This window comes from Hesperophylax consimilis, chromosome 8 (assembly GCF_061612785.1).
Source record: "Hesperophylax consimilis isolate HC1 chromosome 8, BYU_Hcon_1.0, whole genome shotgun sequence".
NCBI classification, from domain to species: Eukaryota; Metazoa; Arthropoda; class Insecta; order Trichoptera; family Limnephilidae; genus Hesperophylax; species Hesperophylax consimilis.
This window is the reverse complement of record NC_142843.1, coordinates 15,462,469-15,474,657: the sequence shown is the minus strand read 5'-3', so window position 1 is coordinate 15,474,657 and position 12,189 is coordinate 15,462,469. Positions and strand designations below refer to the sequence as shown.

At 33.4% G+C, this 12,189-nt stretch overlaps 1 protein-coding gene across 4 annotated transcripts in view; it reads left to right on the top strand.

Moving 5' to 3' along the window:
* The window catches only part of Ttd14 (TRPL translocation defect 14), a 50,560-nt gene that overhangs the window by 25,896 nt on the left and 12,475 nt on the right, over positions 1-12,189 (top strand). For 2 of the 4 annotated variants that reach the window (XR_016302538.1, XM_089634928.1), the window contains exon 5: positions 524-586. The exons of the other annotated variants lie outside the window; for them this stretch is intronic. Coding sequence is in view for 1 of the 2 variants with exons in the window: in XM_089634928.1 (XP_089491054.1) it covers positions 524-586 (63 nt within the window). In the remaining variant the exon portion in view is untranslated. The remainder of the gene's footprint in view (positions 1-523; positions 587-12,189) is intronic. 4 annotated transcript variants of the gene reach the window in all.

Genomic DNA, 12,189 nt, shown 5'->3' with positions numbered 1-12,189 from the left:
CGTGCCATTTGGATTTTAGTTGCCTAAATAATATGTACACAACTTTAAACCGCCTACCATTTGGAAATTTATAATAATTTATTCTGCGAGTATTTTTTAAATATTTACCTAATGGTATTTTTATCAGCAAAATTTCTAATGGAATGCTTGTAAACAGATTTCCTTTGTCTTTGAAATTCCAACGAAAAACAAAGCCTTCGCTAAATGGTATGGTTGTACATGATTGTAGTACTTAATGTTTTACCGTTTAACTCTTGAAAATTTACCAGACGGAAGCTTATGTTCAACAGATGACTCCGAGATAGAAGATTCTTTTAAATCGTGTTTTTATCTAGGAGTACATCAAAATCTATGTAATCAGTAATATTTTTTTAATAATTATTTTTTAACATTTTAATTAATTATTGAACTTGGTATCTGTAAGTCATCCTTTGGACAGTGATCTTCCCGGGGGTTGGTTTGGTAAGATAGCGGTAGTGTGGTAAGGTGTTCGCAGGGAGATACGGTGTGATGTGTATTGCAGGGCTGGGAGGGCCGCGGGGGCACGACGACCTGTGCGCCAACCTGAAGGGCTACTCCAGCGAGGGTGAGTGAAGGGCCCAGCCGCCGGCACACAAACACTGTTGCTTTGTCTGGTCGCTACGCTTATCTTTCCCCTTGACGATTGTGTACCTACTAACTCGCTACCAACCTCCCCAGTCAGGCCACTAGAACCATCTCTGAACCTGTTTCTCTTTCAAATATACATTTTGTACGGATCCTCAAAAGCCCCATCGTTTTCGTTTATTTATTGCTTCATATCAACTCCCAATGTTTCGAATAGTGATGTAACCACATTGTTAGTTGCCAATTCGGAATAAAACCTCTTTTTTATTGTATTTTTTGATTCGCCAATCGTCCATCTTTGAGGCATTCATTCAAATGGTCATTCATATATATATTTATTCATTGAAGAAACCAGTATTACAAAAAAACGCTAAAACATTCGTGCGTATTTCCAAGCTTGTTTAGAGGCTTTTAATTATTTGGGTTTTTAACGTGTTGAAAACTGGAATTATTATTAAAATCTTTTTTTAGAATCAACGTAATGATCCTACTTAGATCATCAAAGTTTTTGTTTTGCCAATTTAGAAAAGTACTAATCATTTTTTTCTCGTGACCCAAGTAGCACAATAGACAAGCTACTGTTTTGTGATAACAACAATTAGTGCAATGTGTGATATGATCTTCTTGTGATAACTTCAGCTGTTTAAGCCTCTTTATGTTGTGCGATGATATATTTCTCTCTGCGTGCTGTCACTAATCAACATTATTTTTTTACCTCTCTTTACAGCAACTACACTCCAAACGTATGTATTCATTAATAATTGTGAGACAAGCATTACCGGAGTAATAATTATTAATATTGGTGTTGTATTGTTGACCATCTATCTTTAGAACTGTCTTTATCTCGCACGACATAATTTCGTTCATTGTTTATTCAATAATGAGTATTTTTGTTTGTGTTCAGGAACAACACAAATCGATACTAAATACATCGCACTTTTATCTATTAGATACGAAGTACATAGACCCTTATTTCTTTCTGCGTCGCAATACATTCTTCTAAAAATTTAAATGCTTCGAAATATATTTTTTTTTATATTTTCGTTAGTATGTATTAGGTCACGACCGCGCTTTTTTATTTGCAAAAACTGGTTTGCAGATCTCGTTCAACATGTGTTTCAAAGGTTATAATATCATTGTTTTATGGATACAGACGTGACGTCACATAGCCAGATGCTATATATGTTTAGTAACTTACGTGAGGAATATCATGATTTTCATTATAGCGTATATCGCCTAAAGCACAAGAGTAATAATAATAATTAACGGTAATAATAGAATGATGAACCTGAACTGAACCCACACACATCGAAAATTCATTTTTTAAATGTGATGAAGTCATCTACTAATATCCATGATTCCCATCTTACGACATTATCGATTTATAATTATCTATATTTATTGTTGACATTTTACTACCGCGACATGTCTCGGTTTCCCCTTCAAATCTGCCTGCAATGAAAGCTTTAGGCGCAAATCTAAGCGTTTAGTAAATTAGTATTATTGATTAACTTGCCAAATTTAATTTTTGGCAAGTTAATCAATAATTTATTTATTTATTTATTTAACGCCCAGAGGGCTTTTACATGGTTGGTAGTATAATTTTAATTTGACAAATACTTTCAAACATAAAAAATAAGAATAAAATTACATTTGATAAAAGCTATGCAACAAGTCATACAAACTGATCTAAGCGTTAAGTAAATTAGTATTATTGATAAACTTGCCAAATTTAAATTTTTAAACCATTATTAAGCAAATTTTAGGCTAATCAATAGTAGAGTTTTCGTTAATCTGGCGAAACTTAATGCCAAATCACTATTTTGATTAATCTTTATAAGGAATTGGTGTACATTATGAATACCAAAATATATCCTTTAGATAAATTGAAGGTTTTACTATCGCTTCGCTTGAGTAGAATACAAATAAAAAAAATAAATTACTCAATAAAAAATATAAATGCAAACGACTAAAAAAATATATTTTTGCAATAGAAATGTATGAACGCATAAAGGGGACAACTTTTAAAAAATACAGTATTATAGCTAAGATTATCTGTGACAGTTTCACTTGATTAACTTTTTTGCTTTCATTTAAAATTATTTATAAAATAAATAAAAACCAGTTTTTTGCTTGAAATCGAACGTTTCTAGACTCCTTTTGTCAATCGATTTTAATGCCTATTACCTACGATATAAGGTATACCAAGAATATACATGTTTTTGGCTTGTAGCTTCCTCTTAAGTTTTTCATTACTTATTACTAATTTGTATTACATATTACAGTATGACAAAAGATGATTTAATTTTTTTGCGGCAGAGGTAGGCTCAACCAATGGGAATGTATGGCGAGCGATATGGTGAAATAGGTCAAGCCACGAAAATATAGCGTGGTTTGTCACAGGCTAGAACCTAAAGATGCTATTATGTTTACGTGAAATAATGACGTTTTTAAGCCTCGTTCACAAAAGGGTTCACCAGTCGTATCCCAAGGCTGTCTCGCGTTTTTTTAATTTTTCGGTTGATATTTTAACGTTAAAAATTATTAAAAGTTATGAATGGAAACAAATCTTAATATATAAAAATTGGTGACCGGATATCTCATCAAAATAACAGTTCAATTAAAGTAATGTAAAGTGATGAAAATAAACTATGTTAAATAGGTCACATATGTAACTATTTAACCTAGTTTTTGTTTCATCACTTTTAATGACTATATATCACTTTTTGTGGTGTTTAATTGTCATTTTGATGAAATATTATGGAACCATAAAAATTCAGCCTGCTTATGTTTGTGCTCGCAAAACTCGAAAAGTAGTCGACAGATATCGATGAAAATTTCAAATTTTGTTCTTATTAGTGCCAGGAGTGTTTAGAGAGTGGTTTGAATCGTAGAAGATGTCGGGGACGCCCGAGGAATACTTAACGCAATATCTCTGCACCAGAATGAAATACGGAATAAATAAATATATTAAAGTCGATGTAGCGTTTTTTCTAACAGTAACATTGAGATATACAGTAGTGAATGATGGAAGAAGTCGGAGACGCCCGAGAACGACATCAGGAATAGCGAAGCATATCGGGGTCCACTAGTTTTATATGGAATTCGATCATCTTGGCACACTTCCTTCTGCCCAATGAAAAAAACGTAAGCGTAAAAATGACAGCGCATCTTAGTCAAAAGCATGCCAGCACGTCTAAAAGTGACTCGGTTATAAAGTTTTTGGTTATTTTATCTTTAAAAACCTCAATAAATCGTCATTATGAAATAAAGTATAAAGAAAACAATTAAAAAAATATCGAATGAATATTTTATCAAAAATAATTTTAAATAGAAATGACAATACAATATCTACTAGGTCGTCGATTTTAATCTGATTGTATGAGTGTCATTTCTGTGTCATATCATTTTGTTTATTAAAAATTCTTAGTATTCCTTTTTTGAAATATGTATTGGCATACAGAGCTCCGGCCCAAAAGGGCCCCTTTCTCTTCAATAATGAATTTATAATAATGGTTCTTGGAAAAAGATGTATTTTAGGTTTGTTTTTAATAATTGCCTGAGTTTATCCGCATTCAGAGGAGAATACAATAAGTGTTTTCTGTATAGACAGTATAAAAAAATTTCGCCATTTTTATGGAATGGTCTTTAATGAAAAACTACTCCGGGCTGCTTTTTCCCCCTAGTCTGAATTTGCCAATTTTTTAGTGTAACTGAAAACTGCGTGCATTTTAAAGATGTCAATAATATTATCGTAACAATTAAAAGTATTTGCTAACTTATTTTTAAGTATTTGTTTCATTTGGTCGTACCACTCTGTATTGGGCTTCCTCGACTTTCTCTACCTTTCAATTTCACGTCATATATTCTTTATTCATTACGTACACCATATTTTACCACACTTAAGTATGTGATTTATTTGATCGTGCCATGTCGTCCTCTGGTTTCCCCGATTTTGTCTACCATTCAATAATGTTTACCACACATTGTCACTATTGAAAACAAGCCCAGAGCTGAGATAATGCGTTAAGTCGGGCGTCCCCGATAACACTCTCTAAATACTCTTGACTCCACTAATAAGAACAAACTTTGAGTCTATAGAGCAAAAACGAAGAAACATTCCAATTTCAAATTATTGAAAGAAATAAAAGATTGCAGGTATTCCGAAACGTTGATGTTGGTTGGTGACTTGACTTCCTTGTCCTGCAGGTGTTAAAGCCTTAGACACATTATGCGCGCATAATTTGGGCGTGGTATATACGTATTATATGTTGGGGTTACACACTACGCTATAATATTACTCAGGAGAAGGGGTCAGATCAATTTGGGGACTGCCGCGGAATATCATTTTTATTATATAGGATCTGTCACTTTGACAGATGATAGCCGCGCAATGACGACGCTCCGTAAATTGTTCTGACCCCTCTTCTGCATACGGCAGGTCGCATAATTTTCGCCATAATTAATGTTACTGGTCTGGTTATTATTAATTTCTAGTGTCTATTATACGAGTACTAATTCATTCGGTTAAACTTTACACCAATTAAAATGGTGTATCAATTAAAATGACGCCGCAAATTGAATTTGCGATTACTGAAGAAGAAATTATAATTATCATTCAACTATTTTCAAATCAATATATATCGATTGATTCCGCCCATCACTAGTGAACTATGACAAACTATTGACCAAACACAATAGAAAACTAAATACAGAGCCTACACTGTTTACCCAATATGTTAATTCCCTACACCTGTCATTTAATTGTCAATTGAAAACCATTAATTTTATTGCGTGTTTTGTTGTATCAATATATAATGTAGCCATGAATGAAATAAAGCGAGGTGTCGTCGAGTTGTTTGTTTAAGTTGCCCATCAGCTGACTGAATAAAAGTGTACAGTAGGAATTATTATCACATTTAACAATGTTTTTATCTTATCTTGTTTATCAACCAATCTGGAATGGTCATTATGTTATTTCACATTTTTATCATATTAATAATATTTTCAATCAAATAAACTCGCATAAATTAGTCTGTTGTATTAACATTATCAAGAAAATTTATTTAACGGTGTTAAGTCAAAACTGTTCGCCTATTGTTTATATTTTATTTTTAGGTTAATTTGTTCGCTTTTGGGAACAGTTCATATGGTCTAAGAAATCGTTTCCCTTACTGTCATGATGAGAAAACAAAAACCAGGCTATATAATCACAATTTAGAAATTAATCACAAAATAATTGCAATGTACTCTAAGAAACCGAAGGTTTCGACCGCAATACGAGGATCAAAATAAAATGTTGTGAACATTTTATTTTTATATGAAACGACAAATAAATAAGGTGACAGTTATTTTTTGGTTAAATTTAGTTCAGTGCTTAGACGAAAATACGTAAGTTGAGCTATTTTTATGTTTGCATTTAACATTTTAATATTATTAAAATTTATATTTATTACTAATAATAAAATTTAAAAGCGTATTTCATCACCTTTCAAAAACAGTTTGTAGTTTTCGGATATGTTCAGAAATATTCCATTTATTTGTATTTGATTGTAAAGCGGAAATTATGTCAGAGGCCTGAGGGGTTAATATATTATATTTATGCTTAGGTACTTTATGTGATAGTGAGCTTAAACTTCTCAATGCTTTTCTACGTATATTCGTAAAACTCAGAAATATTTAAAGTACGTTCTATTTTTGAATTAATTTATTTGCAGACCGTAAACTTAATTTGATTTTCATTCATCGTCGATGGAAATCAGTTGTCGTCGGGGGACTTTTCCTGTGTACCTGTGCCAAGTCAACATTAGTCGATTCGTGATGATCGAATTATGTTTATTCGTTTAAAGATGAAATCTAATCAAAATAAATTGAAATATTTTTAAGATCTATCTTCATCTAAAATATTATGCCCTAATACACCCTGTTTCATGCTCATACCGCGAAACTTTGAGGGGTAAAAACTGAGGATAAGTTCGTATAAACACGCCTTTATAATTACAATTTCTCCGCCCTCGGGTCAGTTCTATTGTTCCGTTGAAAATAATTTAAACTCTTTTATTTATTTATATTTTAAAGGGTAATTGCAAAATATTTCCAAGTGAATAACCGCTGATACTAGCCATGTACCTAATTACGACTAGCAAAAGTTACGATTACACTAGAACAATTTTATTACAATTTTTTTTGGTGGATAATTACAATCGAGACTTTTTTTTCTTAGATTACCATGAATAATCAATCACCCCTCGAAATTTCGCGATATAAGTGTGTAACACAGTGTATACTAGGGATTTTACTTTATTGAACATATTTGCAGTCGCATGTACACGATAGCAGTGGCCTAGTTACCTAGAATGAAAAAATATTAAATGAAAAAGTTTATTTACGTATATTAAAAACCAATTACTGGATATATAAAATTCCCTTAAATAAACACACAGTATAACGAAAATGGGCCTACTTTTCCAACATAATATTATCATTATTTCGTTAATTGCACTAATTAATAGAAGCATAACAAAAATGGTGTAAAAATTTGACAGTGGCGCTATATTTGTAACCGAAGCACGGCAGTTTTCGGCACTAACACAAACGAATCGTCACTTGATTATGTCGTGTTCGTCATTTTGCATACTTGGTTTATGCATTTGACACTAATAGTAGTACGGTCAGAGCAGGGCACGCGGGCCTGCGATTGGTAGGTACCTACTTGTTATTGCAATACTCTTAATTAATATTTGGTTCTTTAAGTAAGGCAGTGCTTTATGTACCTACATGGAATGCACGCCTCTGCATGATAGTTACCATAACATGGTGATACAAACATGTTGAGATTAAAAAATATATCGTTTACACGTCTTGTGTATGTGGTCCATTACAATTAATGCATTAAAGTTTGCCTTGGACCTTTAAAATACTAACGTAGATAGATATATATGCCGTTATAGAACTCAGAAAAGGTAAAATACATTATTGAATTCTGGTAACGTTTATGTTTGAGGAGGCAACAATGAATCTGTTAATATTGAAGTATCGACTCGTACCACTAAATGGGTACATTTTTTGCCTCGGAAAAATGTTCACTTCATATCAAAGTCCCCGATAATTGAAAGGTTTCGCTCGAACATATTTATTATTATAGTATGTGTGTGTCGTGTCGCGTGTCATGGTGGTTGTTCAGAAGGTACTTATTTATAAAACGTCTGTTCGTTTGTAAAAATAGGTATGTATGTTCAGATGGTATGCTCTACCAAATAACATCTTGTATGGAAATCAATAAACTCGTCTTAACGATTCGTGCTTTTATTACATGTTTTTTTCGATACGTAGTATGTTCCTTCGGAGTCTGAAGATAATTATTAAGTGTATATACCTACCAAGCTCTAAATCCTAACTGTAAAGCAGAAAACTATTGCACACAACTATTTTCAACTTGCAACGTAGCTTCCATCATGAGATGTGAGGATTTGAATGTAAAAAAATATGTAAGATATTTATAATAACATGATATGAAAATCCTTCTGTCTGTTGCTATCGTGGCATGGAGGTTTATTTTTTTTTAGATATTTCGTTACACTGCTTTATTTAGTCACAGTTGAATGTAACCGATTTGTTCAAGTGTGGGTATTTTACATCAAAGCGTTTATCACATTACAAGGTGACTCCAAATCAGGAAAAAACTGGAAAATATTAAATTATCTGGAATTCTTAAAAATTCGTAAAGAACTAAGGTTTTACGGTTAATTTAAACTAGTAAACAAACATAAACCGAAAAGGTTGTAAAAGTAGGAATGAACATGGAAGGCTTTACAAGTCCTTTAACCAACAAAATTTCTTCAATTCTGCAGTATTCTTCGATAAAGCTAGAAATTACTGGTAAATCCTTAGATTTACCTATCAAATTTCGGGTTTTTACTGTAACGTAAAAACGATAACGAATGTCCTCCTGTCAAAACATCAATAAATCCCCCACTGACAATCTAAAAACACATCTCTCATGATATAAATGTTATTTATTATGATGCGATCGCAGTCATAACTACCATGTCAGTCAATCTACGATTATATGATATTGTTTATGTCAATTATGAATTGTCTCGTGCTGGGAAATCGCAAGTCAGATCATGTGAACAAATGACTGCTCGTCGCTTGTTACGGAGACAATTATGAGAGTCATTCTTTAAGTATTATTTTATGCCCCCAACTGTATGCATAGTTATTTCATAATTAAGATCTAGCGTAAGATCTTTATTACAGGGTTAGTTAGTTAAGTCATTCGAAAGTAAGTCACTTGCACGCTCATTGCTAATTCAATTAATCGTCGGCAGTCTGAAAAAAATTATGTAAAAATAATTTTAAGTTAATCTCTGGAACTATACTTCATCCACCTATCTTGAAAGAAGTTAATTTACTTACAAGTATACTCGTGGGAGACCACATGCACTTGTTTTATGCTCCGAAAGCGAGGACTTCCGCCTACCAGAACGCGCCCATCAACAGAAGGACTCAACACTTGCAGACAGTTCAGCGACTATCTTTGGACGCATGTCACAAAATAGTAAAACTGCCCCCATGACCTTTTTATACTTACATTTACCTCAAATTTATAATCTTCGTATTATATTGGTGCATAACCGTTTTATGTGAGAACAAGACTAAATAAATAAATAACCACTGACAAAATATATAAATTATATTGAAGTGTTTTCGATATAAATGATGCATTATTTGTATCGAAAAGTAACAAATTTAAGACGTAAAATCATTTTTTTACGGGTATTCGAAAATATTAGAGATTCATTTGAAGAACTGCATTTAATTAATTTATTTTTTCCTCTTGCCGCACTTCGTTGCGCTAATAATTTCTCATTTTCCCCGTTATTATTGATGACGACCGAAGAGCTCTCATCCCGCATCTACCTGCTATTATCTTTCTTATCTTAGTGTTGCAGAATTCAAACAATTACAAAATGTTCATCTAAAGTCTAAATAATAGAGTTTATGGCATGTTCTTTCAAAGGTAGGTACCATACGTATAATTATGATTGTAAATTTCCTATTTTCAGTAATTTTCACCCTGTCTAGTTGCGGGAGTAGGATTTTTTTTTTCTGTTTCTCAACATTCTGCGAGTAAAAAAAAAGCATTCGCGTTGACAGGTACAAGCAAGCATATTAGCAAGACTGAACCGACTGAACAATGATGTCATTATTCCGCGCGGCGCAGGCGCTACTGCTTATTCAGCTTTTCGCCTAATCACGTGAAACGGCCACGTGACTCGCGCTGAATCTGTTTTCATTCTTCTTTGCTTATATTTTTTCATTCTTTCATTTTACGCGTGTTCAGCCAACGCCTTTGTTTGGGTTCCCACGTTCCTAGTTCATATTCACTTCAATCCTAATTAATATTATAAATGCGAAAGTGTGTTTGTTTGTCTGTCCTGTTTCACGTCGCAACGGAGCGACCGATAGACGTGATTTTTTGCATATGGATAGTTAAAAACTAAGAAGTGACTTAGGCCACATTTCATCCCGGCAAAACATTTCACCCCGGCAAAACATTTCACCCCGGCAAAACATTTCACCCCGGCAAAACATTTCACTCCCGTGGGAAAATTCTTTGTGCAGTAATTTCTCCCTAATACCACGCGAGCGAAGCTGCGGGTGAAAGCTAGTCAACCATGTTTATAGCTAGGGAATATATGTAGTTTAAATCGCAAGAGAAAGTGTGTCCAAATATTACTTGTTTCGTCTATAAAAACGTACTATGATTGCTAAATTTTATGTTAAATTAGTAATATTCTCGGAATTCCCACTTTCCAACCGCACCATTTTTTAAACGCATGCAGATACATATTTATAAATATTCTTTTCCTTACGATTGCGTTTTATGTAGTTAATCGCTGACAAATACTATCTAGTATCTATCTAGCCCGCATTGCTGTCATAACCTCGAGTGTTTATTGTTTTATTATGATTGCTAATGCATACGGTGCATTGTTTTATTATGGTTGCTAATGCATTAGTTGCATTGTTTGACAGAGGTGCAGAAAGTTATTCAAACGTCACTGAAAACGAGACACGTCGATAGTTCAATATTCTATTTCAGTGAAAAGACGAGTCTAATTAATGTACTAATATAATAGATCACCTCTATCCAACCTTCTCACCCAACAGTACCCGATGCATGTAAGAGAGATAATTATAATTTGGCGGTGTGCAGTAATTGATCTGCTTGAATAGCTAAACAACAGTACGAAACGTCATAAGGGGGCGGCCATGTGGTTTTCTTTTCACTTGGCGGAAAAACTGACATTCTTTCGCAAAACAGGCTCGCGCGACGCAGTTGTGTTTATCTTTAGATCTCTCTCTGTACCCAGCCTCCCGCCTCTCCCATCCCATCGCCTCTTCTCCATCTCCATCCCCGAGGAGAGTAGTTGATTGCCGCCAAGTGCGGATCACTGGTTTTCAGGGGTGGACTTTATCTTACGATTATAACAAACTTCGGCGCCTTGCACTTTGATCTTTCTTGGTCAAATTGTTGTTTACCTTTTTTTTCTTTGGAAGATGCGAATCTCTGTCCAATGCTGATAATACACGCCTTAGTAAAAGCTGTAGCTTTCTTACTCTGAACAGTAGATTTTACGTAAAATTTGAAAATATTTTTAATTTTCTCATATTTATTAAATCAAAACCAAAATTTAAGGCTAATAAAGTTGAAGCAGCAGATTTTCTAAAACGCAAATCAGTCAACCATCTAGTCAAGGTGAAGCTTGTTTTAATAACAAAATGGATGCACAGGAACGTACAAGCAATTTTAAAGACGGATGAAATGCCAAACGGTCAAGTTGAAACAGGACCTCGCTACTTCGCCCTGTCAATTATTATGCTTTTTTTACTCCTGTATCCGACAATCACCGTTCACGGGAAGATCATAAAAGTAATCAAATCTTCTGTTTTTATTATTTTTGAATACATTGTTTATGAATACAGTAAAGCGTTTATCGCGGTGAATTCGGCTACCGACCATCCGGGCAGCTCTCTGCCAAGCTGATATTAAATTATCCGTTATTACAATCATATTTCTACTGAAAGTATATATTATATAATTATACAAAATTGCGCATTTCCATACTGTTCTTTTACGTAACAATTTTTCCTGCTAAAATAGTAAGTACTATAAACACTTATGACTCTTTTATCACAAATTCGTATGTTTGTCATACAAACTCATCATGTAGGCAAACATGATTTATGAAAATTTGGAATTATCTTATATACCTATGTAATGACATCGGATTCAAAAGATAATCACATGCATAATTAGGGTTCTAATTACCGTTTAATTTGTAATAGATTTATCAGTAATAATTGTACTGACTAGTGGATACGGTGCTTAAATTTTACCTTGTATCTGATCGCGCGAGTTATTATCAATTACAATAATTTATTATCAAATGCAAGAACTCATTTCCATAGTTACAGCCTGTGTGATAATATCACTCCACACTTTACAACTCCTTGCAAAAATCACGTTTCTGAGAACAGTTTGAACCTTTCAATGACTGGTTGTAATAGAATTTG